Consider the following 20011-nt stretch of genomic DNA (forward strand, 5'->3'; position numbering starts at 1 on the left):
ATGGGTGTGTCAGAGGCGGTGCGGTTGGCGCAGGATAGAGCAGGGTTTAGGGCTGTTGTGCATAGGGTCGCTATGAGTCGAAAACGACTCGACGGCACATAACAACAACAACAACAGCTAAAGAAGCACATAAGTGTCTAAATATAGTATCCAAATCTACAAAGTAGAATGCCTATAAAAAAGTGATTAATAACATTCCCTATGTATTGAGAATCAAGCACTTTTTTCCCCACTAAAACATTCACTGTGTTTATCAAGAAAATTAAGAAGCTTCTTTTTTTTTTTTTTCTAGTCCTGTGTACACCTTACATATAGTACCATGGCCAAATTATATCTCCAGTATGTCTTTGCTTGTCTGATAAATATCCATATCTATGTATAGATATGAGGGGGAGAGAGAGAGAGAAAGAGAGAGAGAAAATATGAATGGAGAATGTCCTAATGGAAAATTATGGATAGCACAGCTAACCAAAAGGTCAGCAATTGTCCCAAAAGGTACATAACCTTGGAAATCAAATGGATGCTAACCAAACCTAATAAATGGATGTTCACCATAAGTTTATATAAACTCAACAGCAGTGTACTTGGTTTGGGAGCCCTACACATATATAACTGAAATAAAAATTGGTTCCAACTTCATAAAGAAAACTATTAGAGATAAACCAACAACTCATTTTTTTTTCTATGGTCTAGATGCAAGTAAAGAAATAAAAATGAAATTCATACATAAAAAGCAGAATTGCTTTATTATAATAATTAATGTATATCAGAAAAATATTAATGCTTTAAGGTATCTAAATAATCTTTTATTTATAAATATATCTTAAAAACTCAAATTATTCTTTGCTAGTAATAATGTATACGAATGTGATAAATAAAAACAAGTCCATGACCACAAAAAATACAACCTTGGGTCTGTCTCACTTGAATCTAAAAAGTCATCTCAAAAGTAGTTTGGAAGCATTGAACACCAGTGACCAAAATCCAGATGAGTTATGGTATGGCATCATGAAGAAAGAAAAAAATCATCACAATAACAGAAAAGAAAGAAAAGACCAAAATTAATGTCAAAATAGATTCTGAAAATTACATTATAACACAGAAAGGGCAAAACAAAAGAGATAAATGCTGTAATGAAAGAGTAATACTGACATAAAAGAGATGAACATAATTTTTCAAAGGGCAACTTGTGAATCCAAAGCATTTTCATGAGATGTGAAAAGAGTTTGAGTTAGAACAACAAAATGGTCAAACATAATTGGCATTTCTCAAGCTGAAGGAACTAAAGAACAAATTCAAGTCTCAAAATACAGTACTGAAGGAGTCTGTGGACAAAGTATTGGATGGTGCAGGAAGCATCAAAAGAAAGTCGAAAAAATACACAGAATCTGTGCACCAAAAAGAATTGGTTGATAGTGAAGCATTTCAGGAAATAGTATATGATCAAGAACCAAGTAACAAAGGAAGAAGTTCAAGGTGCATTGGCAGAAAGTAAGGCCCAAATAATTGAGAGAATACCAACTTACATATTTCAATAAACAGATGCAGCCTTGCTTACTAGTATATGACAAGAAATATGGAAGACAGCTACCTAACTAACTGATTGGAAGACATCCATCTTTCCTCCAATTCCAATAAAATGTTATCCAACAAAATGTGGAAATTATCAAAGAATACCATTATAATCATATGTAAGTAAAATCTGCCTGATGATTATTTTTAAAATGCCTTGAACCACACATCAACAGAGAACTACCAGAAATTCAAGCTGGATTTAGAATAAGGCATGGCATACAGTATATTATTGCTGATGTCAGATGGGTATTGGCTGAAAGAAGAGACTATCAGGAAGATATTACTTGTGTTTTATTGAATATGTGATGAAACTTGATTTTGTGGATCATAACAAATATGGATAACTATTAATAAGAACTGAAAGCCCAGGACACTTAATTTGTCTTTTGGGAAATTAATGCCTAGACCAAGAAGCAGTTATTGAACAAGGAAACACTGCATGACTTAATATCAAGAAAGATGTGTGTTGGGACTGTATGCGTTCTCCATCTATACTCAATTTAAGCAAATAATTTAAGAAGCTACACTATATGAGTAAGAAAATGGCATCAGGATCGGAGAAAGATTTAATACCCAAGTCATGACACAACCTTTCTTACAGAAAGTGACTTGAAGAACTTGCTGTAGAAGATCAAACACTATAGTCTCCAACATCTCAACATCTAGTAAACAAAGATCTTCTTCATTGGACCAATAGTCAATGTCATGATAGATGCTGAAAAGGTAGAAGCCATAAATGGTTTCATTTTATTTAGATTCACAATTAACGCCCATGGTAGCTATAGTCCAGAAAGCAAAAGACACTGGGAAAAATCTGCTGTCAAAGAACTATCCAAAATGCTAAAGGGAAAGCATGTCACTTGAAAGACTAAAAGGCACCTGATACAAGCCATGGCATTTCCAATTTGTATATTTGTATGATTCTGAAAGTTGGATAATGAATGAAGACGATAGAAGATTTGATGTCTTTAAATTGTGATGCTGGAAAAGAGTACTGAATATCCCACATTATTGTTGTTATGTATCAGAGCTGGAATCAACCCATAGCTGGCCCTTGAGCAGGTATTCAGAGGCAGTAAATAACACTAGAAGAGATTGCCCATCCTTCTCCCATGGATGAATATCTCATAGACTGAAAAAAAACCAAAACCTACAAACCCTCAAACAAACAACAAACAAACAAACCCCCACACCCTATAAATAAGTATGTCTTGGAGAAAATGCAACCAGGGTGCTCCTCAGAGGCAAGGACTATGAAACTTCAAATTTGGGCATGTTGTCAGGAGAGGACAATCCTTGGAAAAATATCAGGCTTGGAAAGGTGGAAAGTCAGATAAAGGAAGGCTCTCAAAAGATGGATTGACATAGTGACTGTAACAATGGCCTAGAGCATATGAGAGATCATAAGGATAAGGCTGAATTGGGAAGATTCAGATATATTGTTCATAGGGTCTGGCTGCTATGAGTTGTAGTCAACCTGATGACATACATAGCAACCCCAATTATAGTATACATTTAATTTCTAGAAATGATATGATCAGTCAAATACAATTAAGGGGAAAACCACTTACTTTGGAGGCACTTGCACAATTTTCTCTGTTTGTAAGAGTGAGAAGTATTTAGCATCTCGACCAACAATTAAAGCATTATAAGTTAAGGTTTTCTTGCTTGGATTTGTCACCATAATCTATGGAAAAGAGTGTAAAATTAGATTATGAATTTTAAAAAGTGTACAATATAACAATTTTTATTTTATCAAAGATAGTTTCCAGCAAGGAGATGGCAGATTAAAAAAAATCACATGACTCGCAAATATTTGAACCCCATAATTAACAACTTTAAATTTATTTTTTTTTCAAAGGTAAAACTTTGAAGAATTTTAAACAGAGAACTTTATATAATCAAATTTAAAAGGAAGATGCTACTCTGTTCTGTACAGAAAGTATTATAAGGTACAAGGTGTATGTTTTTTGCCGTTGTGTGCTATAGAGTCGGAATCAACTAATAGCTGACCTTTCAGTGGGTTTTCAGAAGCAGTAAATCTCATGGGAGAATATTATCCATATTTTTCTCCCTAAGCAGCTGGTGGATTTCAAATATGTACCTTTTGGGTTGGAAGCACAACTCTTTAACAACCAGGTCACCATAGCTTGAAATACAATGTTGTAAGTGACAAGATAATAACCATACACATACAAGGAAGTACAGTGAATCCACTATCATTTAAATAAATGCACCAATAACCAGAGACAAAGAAGAGGAATTAGAAGATTTGTACCAACTTTTGCAGTCAGAAATTGACTGAATATGCAATCAAGATGCATTAATACTAATAATAGGTAACTGTATTACAAAAGTTGGGAACCGGGAAGAAGGATCAGTACTTGGAAAACATTGATGTGGTGACAGAAATGAAGCTGGAGAGAGAATGAAAAACTTCTGTACATTCAATCATTTTTTCATTGCAAATGCCTTTTATGAGAAACATAAACACAGACTGTACCCATGAATTTAATCTGATGACATACTCAGGAACCAGGTTGATTACATCAATGGAAAGACTAGTTGGAGAAGCTCAATATCAGCAGTGAAAACTAGGTCAGGTGCTGATTGTAAAACAGACCATCAACTACTCATATGCAAGTTTGAACTGAAGCTAAAGAAGTTTAAATAAAATCCCACAGAAACCAAAATTTTATGTTAAGTCTATCGCATCTGAATTTCAAAACCATCTCAGGAACAGGTTTGAGGCCTTGAATGCTAATGAACGAAGACCAGATGAGTTGTGGGTGGATATAAAGAATATCATCCAGGAAGAATATAAAAGATCATTACAAAGACAGAAGAGGAAGGAAAGACCAAGATGGATACCAGAAGAGAGCTTCACTATTGCACTAAAGCACCAAGAAGCCAAAGCAAAGGGAAGAAATAAAGAAGTTAAGGAGATGAACAGAAGATTTCAAGGGCAGCTTGGGAGGACAAAGCAAGGTATTATAATGAAATATGCAAGGAGCTGAAGTCAGAAAATAAAAAAGGCTGAACTCAGCATTTCTTAAGCTGAAGGAACTGAAGAACAAAGTCAAGCCAGAAGTTGCAATAAATAAGGAATGCAGTGGGTGGAATACTAAATGATCCAGGAAGCATTAAATGAAGATGGAAGGAGTATACAAAGTCAGTGTACCAAAAAGAGTTGGCTGACACAGAATAAGTTCATGAACCAACATATGATCAAAAGGCAAGGATAATGAAGGAAGAAGTGCAGGCTGCTCTGAAGGACTTGGCGAAAAATAAAGCCCCAAGAATTGACAGTATACCAAGTGACATTGTTCAAGAAATAGATGTTTCCCTGAAATCTGGATGAAAACTACCTGGTCAACTGGCTGGAAAAATCCATATTTCTTCCTATCAAAAAAAAAAAAAGGCAATCCAGCAGAGTGCAAAAATTATCAAACAATATCATTAATATTATTGTGTGTTATATATTAATAAACACAAGCAAAATCCAGCAGTGTGAAAATTATCAAACAGTCGCTATGAGTCGTAGACGACTCGACGGCACATAACAACAACAACAACATCAACAATATTATTGTGTGTTATATATTAATAACACACAAGCAAAATCCTGTTGAAGATTATCCAAAAACAACTGAAACAGTACATTGACAGAGAACTACCAGAAATACAAGCTGGATTTAGAAGAGGCTGTGACACTAGAGACGTTATCACCAATGCCAGCTGGATTTTGGATGAAAGCAAAGAATACCACAGAAATGTCTATCTGTGCTTCATTGACTATGCAAAGGTATTTGACTCTGTGGATCACAAAAAAAAAAAAATTGTGACTAACCTTGAGAAGAATGGGAATCCTAGAACACTTGACTGTGCTCATGTGAAACCTATACTTGGACTAAGAAGCAATTATCAGAACAGAGCAAGGAAACACTGCATGTTCAAAATCAGGAAAAGTGTGCATCAGGGATGTGTCCTGGCTTCATACCTTTTTAATCTATATGCAGAACAGGTCATTTGAGAGGATGGACTTTATGAGGAGGAGTGTAGCATCAGGATTGGAGGAAGACTCATCAACAACCTGTGTTATGTAGATGATACAACCTTGCTTGCCAAAACTGAGGATGACCTGAGGTATTTGCTGCAGAAGGTCGAGGACTGTAGTGTTCAATATGGATTGAAGCTCAACATCAAGAACATGAAGATTCTGACCAGTGGGCCGACTGGCAATTTTATGTTAGATGGAAAAGAGTTTAAGGTTGTTAATAATTTCAGCTTGCTTGGCTCCTTAATCAACTCTTGGCATCAGCAGTCAGGAAATCAAAAGACAAATTGCACTGGGGAAGTCTGTTATCAGGGACCTCTCCAGAGTGCCAAGGAGCAATTACATCTGTTTAGAAATGAAGATAAATCCTATCCAGGCCATGGTTTTCACATTACATGCTGTACGTCAGAGAGCCGGATGATGACTAAGGATGGCAGAAGAATTGAAGCCTTTGTGTTGTGGTGCTGGAGAAGAATACTGAACATTCCATGGAGCACTAGGAGAAAAATAGTTCTATCTTAGAGAGAGTGAAACCAAGTTTCTCCTTGGAAGCAAGAAATTTGAAGCTTTGTCTCACATACTTAGGGTACATGGCCAGGAAGCATCAGTCCTTGGAGAAGGATATCATGCTTGGGAGGGTGAAGGGACAGTGCAAGAGAGGAAGTCCTCCGATGAGATGGATTGACACAATAACTAAGATGAGATTAGGTGTGCTGGAGTTGGTGAGACTGGCTCAGGACAGGGCAAGGTTCAGAGCTGTAGTACATAGGGTGGCTATGAGTTGCAGGCAATGTGATGGCACATAACAACAACAACAGAACTGGTGGTCTAATAGTAAGAATTTGCACTGCACTTCTAAAGGTAGAGGGCTTGAATCCACCAGTAACTCTGTGGGGAAAGGATGGGTAATCTCCTCCTACGTTATTTTCTGCCTCTGAAAAACCGCTGGAGCCAACAGTACACAACAACAACCAGGACTAACAGGGAACTCTAGTTCATTCGGAAAGTGTTCAGTCTGAGATCTCTCCACAGTCCTGAAGAGCAACCATGCCGGTTTAAAGACTAAAGTGCACCTGATGAAAAGTCATGGTCTTTTCAATTTCTTTGCTATGCAGTGAATAAAGATGACACAAGAATTGGTACCTTTGACCTGTGGTTCAGGAGAAGAATATTAAATATCATATGGACTGCCAAAAGAACAAACATGAATTGGCAAAGGTTCAGCCAGGAAGCTCCTTGGATGGTCAAACTTTGTGTCACATTAAGCATGTTGTTAGGAGGGGCCAGTTTTTGGAAAAAGACATCATGCTCAGAGGAGTGGAGTGTCAGCGAAGGAAGGGAAGACTCTCAATAGGATGGATTGGTACAGATTCTTTAACAATGGGCTTAAGAGCAGCAGAGATGAGGAGAATGTCACAGGATACAGCAGGGTTCAGATCTATCAGTCATAGGGTCACTACGAATTGTGGTCACCTTGAGAGCACCTAATAACAACAACAGTGTCATGTTCCATAGGAAGTTGTGTTGCTAACACAAAAGTGGTGTCTCTTTGGTGGTTTGAATCCACCAGTTCCTACTCAGAAGGAAGATGGGCACTCTCCTTCTGTGCTGTTTACAACCTTCAGAAAATCCAATGAAGCTATGTGTGTTTCTTTCTACCTGAGACCAATGGGGAGAGAGACTAGAAAAAGTGTGTTACTTACTGAAGCATTTCTGCCTTCAACTTTATCACATATTTGGGAGTTTTAGGTTGCTCACCTATGCATATGTAACAATTATGGTGGAGCTTTGTAAATATGTATATCTTTCTGCTGTTCATGAAGAAAAACTAGTTGGGGCTGAGTTGATTCCGACTCACAGAAGCCCTTTGTGTGTCAGAGTAGAACTATGCTAGATACAGCTTTTAGTGGCTGAATTTTTGTTAGTAGATTGTCAAGATTTTTTCTTAAGATGCCTCTGGGTGAACTTTAATCTCTAGTCTTCTGGCTAGCAAATGAGCATGTTAACCATTTGCACCACCTCAGCACTTCAGTATACTTTAACAAACATGGTGATTTTAAGGTTCAGATCATGAATTTTCATTTTAGGAAAATAAATGTTGGATATTTATCATATACTCACAGCAATATGTTACTGGCTAGAGGTCCTGAACCTCTGATAACCAAGACCTTCGGGAAAGTGCTTAGTCTAATTACATCTATAACACAGAGGTGTAATGTTTATCTGTGTTCAACTAGAAATTTTAATTCAAATATAATTAAGAGGAAAGTTCAGTTGCTTAAAAAAGTCTCAGGAAAAAAAAATCCCAACCCTATCCAATTTAATGTACTACATAAGAGCTGTTTTCGGCTAGTTCTAACGTTTTATGCATCTTTTCATAACAACTGTAAAAATCCTTTTTCAAGTATCATTGCCATTTTTTTTAGGTTTTCCTATATTCTGGAAATATATATTCCTGTATTTTGGGTGGTTGATAGTGTTGGTTAAGAATGCCATTTTACAAATTAGGCATTGCCATTTCACTGTGTTGATCCTTTGCTGCAAACTGTGCCAAAGATTCTCAGTGAACAATTTTCAAATCTGTGAATTAAACTTTAAAATACAAAGCCTTAACTTTGAATTTCAATATTTTTCCTTAAAAATTGTCTTATATTTTTGAACACTGAAATATATATCTAGAAAATTTCATCTATTATCTTAAAATGTGAAATTTATTTCTAATAAAGAATGGAATGAAGAAAGAAAGCTTATTTCCATTTAAGAAACCCTAATGACACAATAGGAAAGCAACAAATGACAAGTGCATGACATTTGGATTGCTAACAAAAAGGTTGGCAACTTGAATTCATCAGGTGTTTTTCAGGAGAAAGATGGGCATTAGAGGATCGTTGTGAATTGGAGTGTATATAAGGGCATGTTTCTTTTGGTTACTTTTATCTTTAGCACTATAATGAAAATGTGTGCTTAAGCATTGTTGTTTTTGTTAGGTACTTTTGGGTAGGAACTGACTCATAGCTGACCCTCCAGTGGGTTTTCCAAGGCAGTAAATCACATGGGAGGAGATTGTCCATCTTTCTCCCACCGAGCATCTGGTGGATTTGAACTGCTTGATTTTATGTTGGCAATGTAACTCCTTACCACTAGGCCACCAGAGTTCCCTTAAATATTAGCTAATGTTAGTATTATGGGAGCTCTGGTGATGTAGTCCATAGGTAGTTGTGCTGCTACTCAGGAGGCCATGCTTCTCTGGTGGTTCAAGTCCTCCAATGATCCTTAGGGAGAAAGATGGGCATCTCCTTTCATTCCATCTACAGGATAATCAGTTATTAATTGGTTTCAACTTGATAACAATGATCAAGGTATGGAGATAGATATAAATATAGAGATAGAGAAAGAGAGAGAGATACATATAGATATAGATATAGATTAGATCTAGATCTAGATATAGATAGATATAGATATTGCTTCTACAAAAAGAGAAAAAATAAATTACATAAATAAATTAATAATCAAATAGGAAGACAATGTTACAAAAACACCAGAATAAACCTATTCTCTCAAGTCATGAAGGCAAGTTCATGCACTCAGAGTAGAATCGTACTCCACAAGACATTTTGAAGCTTTGTAGTTCAATCTCACCATCCCCTCCACGGAGACAAATGTAGCAATCTATCTATCTCTACTGCAAATCCTATGAGATTGTTTTACTCTATTCTAAAATCAACGTGACAGCAATGGGTTTGAGGTTGGTTTTTTTTTTTTTGGTTGTTGTTTTAATTTTGTGGAAGCTTGTGGGTTTGAACTCTAACCTTTCAGTTAGAAATCCCAGCATGTAATGCACTATGCCACAGGACTCCTTTAGAACATCTTTAGAAAACTGATCACACTTAACTGTAATTAGCTACCAATGAATCTAATTCAGATTCTTAACATCTACAGGCTTAAGCAAATCACATCTAACTCTCCTGAAATTTTAACGTGGATTAAAAAGTCCTCTGCAATGTAACTGAAACTAAGCTAGCTGACATACAACATTCCTGAGTATAACTGTGGATAGAAAAATAGCTTATTAAACACTACTGCAAAAATTCTTGTAGGGTTTCATATCTCTTTTTTCTTTTTTTTACTTGGAGCATGTTTGGGTTGGTTTTTTTTTTATTTTAATTAACATTTACAGAGATTTTGGATTTCCATTCATTTCTTGTTGCACCATCTCTCTTTTACTAACACCGATGGAAAGGCACAAAATTAAAGGTATAATTCCTCATTAGTTCAAATCCACCACCAGCTGTTCCACAAGACAAAGATGGGCAATCTCCTCCTGTGAGATTAAACTGCCTCTGAAAACCCTCCGGAGGGTCAGCTTTATAGTATACAACAGCAATAACAACAACATTATTTTCTAACAAAAAAAAATTATACTGGAGATTCTTTGTCTTCTTTAAACTGAGTTGTTTGTATTCTGAGACAAGGATCTGAGTTTTTCCCAAAGTAAAAGATGGGGAAGTGAATCCTTATCCATCATTATTCACACTGTCAAAGAAGTTACACAGTTGTTTTCTCAGAGGGCACAATTATCAATTATAGATCACCAGAACATAATTTTTTAAAGCCAAACATGAGCAAATTTCACACTGTCAATATAAACATATGCCCTCTCCCAAAATATGAGTAGGAATAGATAAAAACAGCTTGAGGAAAGGAATAAGCATAGATCTTATACAGACATAATTGTGTCAATTTATAGCATCCTGAGAATGCATCATGGGGAGACCTATAAATGTGACTGTAACTTATGATAAAGAGTATAAAGAACAGCTATGTCTAAATATAAGCAGTTTAAAATTACATGCTAGAAAATACTTTACAAGTGTTGATAAGAAACAAATGTCTTGGAAAACAAATTGAAGTCAATGTGTGCTGACAAGATATTTCCCCTCCAAAGATAAAACCTACAAACTTGGATATGTTTATATAGAAATGTTACTTGGCATAACATGCAGAAATTTAATTTCCAATATTTGAAAATCATAAAAAATGCACTCTTACACACTGAGTAGCTTTTGTATATGAAAATGTTTTGTGGAAATAAGATAACCCTGAAGTACTATCAATGAGCCTTGATGACATAATGTTTAAAATATTCAGCTACCAACTGAAAGGGAACTCTGGTTGCCTAGTGGTAAGGAGTTGTGCTACAATCCAAAGGCACATGGTGCAAATCTACCAGCTGTTCTGTGAGAGAAAGATGAACAATCTCTTCCTGTGCGATTAAAATGTCTCTGAAAACCCACTGGAAGGTCAACTGTGGGTTGGTCTGACTTGACAGTACACAACAACAACAACAACAACAGCAACAACTAACAGAAAGGTTGATGTTTCAAATACACCAAAAAGTCCATAGCAGAAAGATGTGGAAATCTGCTTCCATAAACATGTACATCCTTGAAACTTTGGAATAATTTGACCCTTCCCATAGAGTCACTGTGAGTCAGAATTGACCCCAAGCCAATAGTTTTACTTTCGCAGTTTGTAGTATTTTCATTATTACCTCCTTTTCAACACCTCCATTTTAAAAAAAATCCACCTAGATGTGCAAACTGCACATTCAGATGACAAGTTTCCACACAGAGTGTCATTCCTTTGATGTATAAAATGGATCTCAAGTGGCCTGGATGGACTGGATCTTCAAAAGTACTGAACTTTCACTCTTCACCTTCCCAAATCACATTGATTTCACAAATATGAAAGGAGGGGTAGTCATTTCATAGCAGGTGATAATCATTATTAAGCCAAATCTGTAGCTTACACTTTTTTACAGCTTTAGAAGGTTTCAAGGCAAAATAATTTGCTAAGGCTTATTTGATGGATAGACAGGTAGATAAAATGGCTAGACAAACAGAGGTTGAATTTTTCAAGCTATAAATTTTACAGAAGCAGATTGATACGTCTTTCTCTCTTAAGAGCTGCTGCTGGGTTCAAATGACCAAACTTTCAGTACTGCCCAGCATGTAGGTTGTGCCACCAAGGAGCCTTAAATAGAGTTTCTGTTATTATTTTTGAGTTTCAGTGAATGACAAACTCAATGTATAATGCAATGAAATGTTGCCTGATCTTATGCCATCTTCACGTTTTTATCCACTACTGTGACTATATAAGCTCAAATTAAAAAAAAGAAAACACAACAAACCAACAACAACTAATCCACTGCCATTAAGTGGATTCTGACTCATGGCGACCCTGTATGCTTCCAAGAAGAACTGTACTTCACATGGTTTTTGTGGTCATGACTTTGGGACATAGCTTGTCAGATCTTACTTCTAAGGTGCCTTTGAGTAGATTAGAATTGCCAGCCTTTCATTGGGTAGCTGAATAGTTTTTATGATTTGCACCACCAAGGGACTCTTAATTTTGGGCTGTGAAGGAAATATGTAAAACCTCTCCTAAGTTCTTAACTCTATGTATGCATTGGCACAAGATCCCGCATACCTGTCTCGTCACGATCTCATATAGAGCAGCATGGAAAGTCACCACTTTCCTGGGAAGGAATGTAGGGAGCCTTTCATACATGTAAGCACAAAGCATGAGCATTAACACCGGGTTTGGATCACAGATATCTTCTGCCTAGTTTCAAAGAAGAAAAATATTTATCAGAGTATATACTAATACATTGAAATATTTTCAAAGAGCTAAACATATCTAAAACCAGGAGAGGATAAAATAGATGAGTGGGATCTTCTAAGAATCAAATCCCTATGCACATCCAAAAACTTCTCCAACAGGGTAAAAAAGGAAGCCACAGACTGGGAAAAAACACTTGGTAATGACATGTCTGACAAGGGACTTATATCTAGAATTTATAAAATACTCGAGCACCACAACAAGATAAATAACCCAATTAAAAAATGGGCACAGGATATGAACAGACACTTCGCCGAAGAAGACATTCAGATGGCAAACAAACACATGAAGAAATGTTCAAAATCTTTAGCTCTGAGAGACAAATCAAAACAACTCTGAGATACCACCTAACCCCACTAAGAATAGCAAAATTTATCAGAACAAGGAAAGGGTGTGGAGGTGGGAGTGGCGCTACCACTATGGAAGCCTGTACGGCACTTTCTCAAAAAGTTGCAGACAGAAATATCATTTGACCCAGCAATTCCAATACTGGGAATTTACCCTAAAGAAACCGTAACTGCCAACCAAGCACATATACACATACTCATGTATTTGTAGCTTTGTTTACAATAGCAAAGAGCTGGAAACAGCCCAAGTGCCCATCAACAAACAAATGGATAGAGAAGCTCTGGTATATTCACACAATGGAATACTATTCTGCATTGAAAAACAAGGAAATCATGAAATATTATGCACAATGGATGACCCTGGAGGACATTATGCTGAGTGAAACATCTCAGTCAAAAAAGGACAAATAGTACATAGGGTCACAGTTGTAAAATGGGACTGGCATCAGGGTTGAGGGAAGACAGAAAAGACGGGGAGGAATGACGTATATTGCACTGAAACAGATGAGGGAGAGAACTGTTTAAAATGGATAGATGAATAGGTATTCTTGTCATTATGGAACTCCAGAGTGAAGGTTGCATAGTGGAGTGAACTTGGGAGAAGGGATTGCATAACATTGAAAGAGTTTTCTTTTCCTTTTCAAGAAGAATGATTTTGGGGGAGGGGGTGGGCAGGGAGAAAAGCACAACAATGAATAACTGGAAACCCTAAGTCTCTGCAAACTTTCATTAAAATTAATTTTAAAAAATTAGAAAATAAGAAATACTTCATAATCTAGGAAACTGGGGGGGGAGCTAAACATACTATACTAACTTTTGAATATTTTAAAATGCTCTTGATTGACAATGACACTGAAATGCAGATACAGAAAACACCATGTTAAGGTGAATCAGAAAGGCATTTTCTTACAGTTTCTCCCAAGAGATAAAAAAAGAAATTTGGTATGTTTTCAGTAGAACACCGTCCTCACAACCTCACAGAGTCAGTAAAAAAAATAATCAGACCTCAGAAAAAAATACTATATACACCATCCCTGTCTTAAAGTAGTATATGTAGTGTTGAAAGAAAAACCACAAGAATTGTACTTGAGATGTGCCATGAAGAATGCAATGGTTTCAAGGAAGTTGTGTCTCAGGTGAGGAAAAGGGTTCATTCCATCAGAAAGGTAAAGATGAAAAGGCAAGGATATGAACACGAATAGCGCTTGTTCCAAAAAAGAAGTAAAATCTGTATTCTTTCATCAGAAAAGAAGAAAGTAGTATGTGATAATACTAGCAAGTTATGGGGCTACATATGGAGGAGTTGGGTGCTAGAATGAGAAATCTGGTGTTTGAATAAGGAATAGCATGACAGGAGAAACAATCTATGCAAATCAGACAGTATTGGTAAGAAGGAGTCCCCCTTTTCCCCCCCAGAACAAACAAACTCTAAGAAGTAAGAAAATATCATTTTGGGGATGAGCAAGATAAATTAATGAATGGTTGTTACAATAGATTTGTGAGAAAGCTCAGAGTACGGAGGAATAACAGCAGAGGAAATAATTATAGCCTGAGAGTAATTTGGAATCCCAAAGTAGATCTGGGAACAGAAAAGGGAAATGTATTTTCCATATCAATTGATGATGGATCCAAAATCTAGTAAGGATTGTAGTATTGAGAAAGAGGGAATTCATAACACAGAAGCATTATTTTATAGACATGCTATTGAGATTTCTGTAAAGCAGAGACTGAAAGACACACAGGCTGCCCTAGCAATTTAGCAACGCCATAATTATTAATATACAAGGAGCTCTCTGCACTTTCATGAGATAAATACTTTCCTCTCTTAAAGGGGTATATTCAAGTTAGCAAATGAAAATGGGCGGGGTTTATAGCCTCTGAAATATAAAAACAAGAGATGTAATATATTATGTGACCTACTAGTAAGAAATTGCCTGACAACCGAAAGGCACAGGGCTCAAATCCCCTAGATGGTCCACTTGAGAAAGATGGGCAATCTTCTCCTGTGCAATTAACTGCTTCTAAAATTCCACTGGCAGGTCAGCTATGAATTGGTTCTGACTCAATGATACATAACAAGAACAAGAACAAAGCACTTAACTGTGAGATTTGAGCCCCTTATATTATTTACGAATCCTCATTTCTTCATACCTTCTTTGGAAGAAAGAGAAGGTTTATTCTTTCTTGTTTTGGCAAGTAGACTTACTATAGAAACTGCTTAGGGGGGATATTTTTATAAAGAATATGGAAGCTGGCCTGCCCCATCAGAGTGGAAAGTACTGGCAAGTATGATTTGAGGAAAACATTGAAGCACAACTTACCAAAGTGTCTCATTAATATTATGATGTCTCACATTTCTTTAACAATACAGGTATTTCACAGTAGGTAAAGTGCAGTTATTTCAGGGATGAACAAAATCACAGAGTTTAAATATCAGAGATTGATTCACTTTTCAGCCCTTAGTGGTTAAATGTTCAAGTGTAGAATCTGTGTCTGCCTGTCACTATGTGATGGAATAGCATGCAGGTGTGAATCAGAAAGAGCCAGGGAAGTAAGACTGTTGAGGAGAGGAGAAGTATTATTATGGAAGAACATTCTGAAGTTAAGTCTAGGGTCAAGAAAAGGCCTTTGAATTTATCTTCTTTTTTTGGTATATATGACTTAATATAGGTAACAATATCAAAACTATTTCAAACAATATTCTTTGTAAAAGGGAAGCCTATATACTGGGAAAAATACTTGGCAATAAAATATTTGATAAGGGACTCATATCTAAAATTTATAGAATACTCTAGGACCTCAACAAGAAAAAAATTAACAATTCAATTGCAAAATGGGCACAGGATACAATAGACACTTCTCCAAACAAATTCAGATGGCAAACACACACATGAAGGAATGTTCAAAATTTCAAGCCATCTGAAAGATGAAAATTCAATCAACTATGAGATATCATCTCATCACAGCAACAATAGCAACATTCAATAGGCCGGCAAACAACAAATATTGGTGACGTTATGGAGCTTTTGGAGCCTTTATTCACTGCTGGTGGGAATGTAAAATGGTGCAACCACTACTGAAGGCACTGTGGCACTTTCTCAAAAAGTTAGAAATAGAAATACTATTTGATTCAGCAAGTCCACTACTGGGAATATACTCTAAAGAAACCAGAATGACCACTAGAGCAGATGTATGCATACCAATGTTTTGTGGTTACAAAAGGTAAAAGATGGAAGCAACCTCAGAACCCATTAACAAACAAAAGGATAGAAAAACTATGGTACATTTACACACTGGACTACTAAGCAATGAACTCATAAAGCAAGACATACAACGGTGAGCCTGGAGGACGTTATGCTGAGTGAAATCTCCCTGTCATAAAAGGACAAATACTGGATAACACCACTGTAAAACAGGACTGACTTAGGGGGTTGGCAGGAGAATAGGAAAAGAATGGACAGATAAGGAACACTGTACTGGGATTGATGAAGGAAAGAACTGATTAAAAGGAATATATGATTAGGAATTATATGTATGACAATAACATGAAATAAGAGGTGCATAGTAAAGGGGCCTGGAGGAGGAGGAAGAATGAAAATGTACAATAGTGAATGAATACTAAAAAAAAAAAAAGAAGAAGAAGAAGAAAGTGAATTGGGGGAAGGTAAAGAAAGAGAGGAAGGAAGATGTACAACAATTAATGAAGGAATATCCACCTTTTCAGATGCAGGCACAGACTAGTGATGTGGGCCCAGACCAGCGACTTGGGCAGTCTGATGTGCTGAGGATGTATGACTTGGTGGCTTAACATCTGTGAACAGACCACCAATCCCGTGCCCCCAGTAGTGCCCCAGTCCCAAGTCCAGGCCTGCAGTGGTGCCTCCCACCTTCATTCCCACCCCCGCAGTGCCCCAGGGACACTAGCGAGTCCTTCAAGCCACACAGAGAAGGATTTTGAATCTGAACTTTTGTTGGAGCAATTCTTCTTGGAGCTACAGGAACACAAAGCCATGCCGCAGATCCAGCCATCCCCAGAAGCCACCAGCCAAGCTGCTGTGGGACTAATCTGGCAGGAGAAAGAAAGGCTGGTAAGATCCTGACTGGGTTTTCTTGAGTACTACCGAATGCCTGGGAAATCACTGGTGGGAATTTGGTAGAGCTCTCTTGGGCCATTCTGACTGTCCAGGAATGAGCAGGCCAGTGGTAATTTGTCTGAACTTTTGTGGAAACTGCATACCACCCAGAGGCAAGTAGGTTGGTGGGAATTTGACTTTGACTTCTCGGGTGCCATTGGACCCAGGACCCTGCTTGGGCAGGGGTTGCTGCATGAGGGCACATGGCCAGGGATGGCTGGGTGAAAACCACTGGGTGGGAGGCAGACAGCTGGAATTTGAGTAGGGACTCCAATCGTGAGTACACCCAGACAGCTGGGGTCTGAGTTAGGTCTCCCAAGTGGTTGACCTGCCCTTGTGACCGCCTCACCTCCATGCATGCCCCACCCCATTTGACTCCACACCTATGCCTACACATCTTGTCAGTCAACTTTCCTTTAATACGGAGCACCTTGGCCTGTCTCATCTATAAGAGGGTGCTCTCACAGGCTCAGAACTGACATTTCCCTGGATTCAGAAGTTGAGAGAAAAATGTAAGTGGGGTAGCTTCCCATCTGATCTCTAGAAAATTGTCGTCATATCAAGAACAGATCAATGTCATCAAGAAAGCAAGCTATCCCACAGACAACACAAGTGCAAAGATAAGATGTCACCCTCAAAGTGTCACACAGTATCAACGGATTTCCTGAAACCAGGAAGTCTGATGGAACTTTCTGACACAGAATTTAAAAGAAAAATGATTGGATATTTTCAACTGATGAGAGAAAAATTTGGAGAATTACAGGATACTACAAACAAAAACAAGGAGGGGCTCAAAAAAACCAATCCAGAACAATGTAAAGAAAACAAATGAGGTGTTAATGGCACTGGAAAAACAAGAAACCACTATCCAAAATATGAGGTCCAATATTTCAGATGCTGTCCACATGATGGAAGGACACATGAGCAAAGCTGAAGAGATGGAATACAGAACCAGTGAAATTTAAGACAGAATTGTCACCACTGATCTGCTAGAGCAAAAATCAGACTCAAAAAAGAAGGAAAAAGAAGAATACCTAAGAATAATGTGGGACACCATCAAGAGAAATAACATGCGCATCATTGGAATCCCAGAACAGGAATAACCAAGTAAAGGCACAGAAAAAGTTGTAGAAGAATTACTAGAGGAAAACTTACCAGGCATAATGAAGAATGAGAGAATATATATACAAGAAGCTCAACAAACACCATATAGAATAGACCCCAAAAGAAAAACACTAAGGTATATCATAGCTAACATGTCAGAACCAAAGATAAGGAGAGAATCCTGAAAGCATCGAGCACAAACGAAGAGTAAACTATAAGGGAGAGCAGATAAGATTAAATGCCGATTTCTAAGCAGAAACCATGCAAGCAAGAAGAGAGTGGAAGGACATATATCAAACAGTCAAAGAACACAACTGTCAACCAAGAATACTGTACCCGGCAAAATTATCCATCAAATATGAAGGAAAGATCAAGATATTCCCAGAAAAAGAGAACCTAAGAGAGTTTGTAAAAAAAAAGACCAACATTGCAAGAAAGACTCAGAGATGTCCTTAAAGAGGTACCACAAAAAGCAGAAAGCACCAAAGTAACTAGCAACAACACCAAAAAGAATTCAACACAATGATAGCAATAAAAGCTTGCCTCTCAATAATCACACTGAGGGTGAAAGGTTTAAATGCACCACTGAAGAGAAAAAGAGTAGCAGATTAGATAAAAACACAAAATCCATCAATATGTTGTCTACAAGAGATACACCTGAAAAATGAAGATAAAGAAAGACTAAAACTAAAAGGGTGGGGAAAACTATACCAAGCAAATGGCAACCAGAAAAAAGCAGGAGTAGCCATATTAATCTCTGATAAAATAAATGTCAATGTAAAAACCATCACAAAGGACAAGGAAGGTCACTAGATAATGCTGAAAGGGTCACTAGAACAAGAGGACATAACAATAATAAATATCTATGCACCAAATCAAAGACCTGCAAAATACATAAAACAAACATTAACAAAACTGAAAAAGGAAATGGACGAAACTACTACAGTACTTGGAGACTTCAATATATGCGGTAGAACCACCAGAAAGAAACTCAACAAACATAATGAAGAATTAAACCACACAATAAACCAACGCGACTTCATAGATATTTACAGGCTAAAGCACCCCCAAATAAACACAGTATACCTTCGTCTGACATACTCTGGGCATGTTGCAAGGACGGACTGGTCCTTGGAGAGGGCCATCATGTTTGGCAGAGTGGAGGGGCAGCGAAAGAGAGGAAGATCTTCAATGAGATGGATCAATTCTGTGACTGGAGCAATGGGAATAACTGTGTTCAAGATGGCTAGGTTGGCACAGGATAGAACAGCGTTTAGAGCTCTTGTACATAGAGTCACAATGAGTCGCAAATGACTCGATGGCACATAAGAACAATAATATCCTTCTTCTCCAATGTGCATGGAATGTTCTCCAGAATAGATTACATTCTAGATCACAGGGAAGCATCAAGAAGTTAAAAAACACAGAAATAATACAAAGACACTTTTCAGACTGTAATGCTACAAAATTAGAAAGTAATAACAAGAAGATAAAGGAGAAAAAACCCTACATTTGGAAGATGAACAACACCTTGCTTGAGCATGAATGAGTACTAGAAGAAATAAAAAAATGAAATTGAAAAGTGTCTTGAAATAAATGACAATGAAAACACCACTTAACAAAACCTTTAGGAAACAGTCAAAGAAGTAATCAGAGGTCAATTTATAGCAATAAGCAAACACATCAAAAGGCAGGAAAAAATGACCATTGACTCTCTAACCCAACATCTCCATCAAAGTGAAAAAGAACATCAAGAAAATCTGACACCCTCTAAAAAAACTGAAATTACAAAAATTAGAGAAGAAAAAATGAAATAGAAAATAAGAAAAAAACATTTGAAACTATCAACAAAACTAAGAATTGGTTCTTTGAAAAGATCAATAAAATTGACAAACCATTGACAAAACTCAGAGAAGAAAAGAAAGAGAAGTCACAAATTATCCAAATCAGAGATGAAACAGGCAATATAAAAACAGAACCAACTAAAATTTAAAAAGCTAAAGATTCTGAAGCTTCGTCTGACATACTTTGGACATGTTGTAAGGAGAGACAGGTCCTTGGAGAGGGAGGGACATCATGCTTGGGAGGGTGGAGGGACAGCGCAGGAGGGGAAG

At 37.1% G+C, this 20011-nt stretch overlaps 1 protein-coding gene across 1 annotated transcript in view; it reads right to left on the minus strand.

The window, feature by feature from the left end:
* CHDC2 (calponin homology domain containing 2) overlaps positions 1-20011 on the minus strand; it is a 135108-nt gene that overhangs the window by 58165 nt on the left and 56932 nt on the right. The window contains exons 11-12 of the mRNA XM_006881847.1: positions 12122-12256; positions 3147-3262 (exon numbers count right to left, since the gene is read on the minus strand). Of these exons, the coding sequence (XP_006881909.1) occupies positions 3147-3262; positions 12122-12256 (251 nt within the window). The remainder of the gene's footprint in view (positions 1-3146; positions 3263-12121; positions 12257-20011) is intronic.

This window comes from Elephantulus edwardii, unplaced genomic scaffold, assembly GCF_000299155.1.
Source record: "Elephantulus edwardii isolate Elephantulus edwardi_28Jun2011 unplaced genomic scaffold, EleEdw1.0 scaffold00016, whole genome shotgun sequence".
Lineage (NCBI taxonomy): Eukaryota > Metazoa > Chordata > Mammalia > Macroscelidea > Macroscelididae > Elephantulus > Elephantulus edwardii.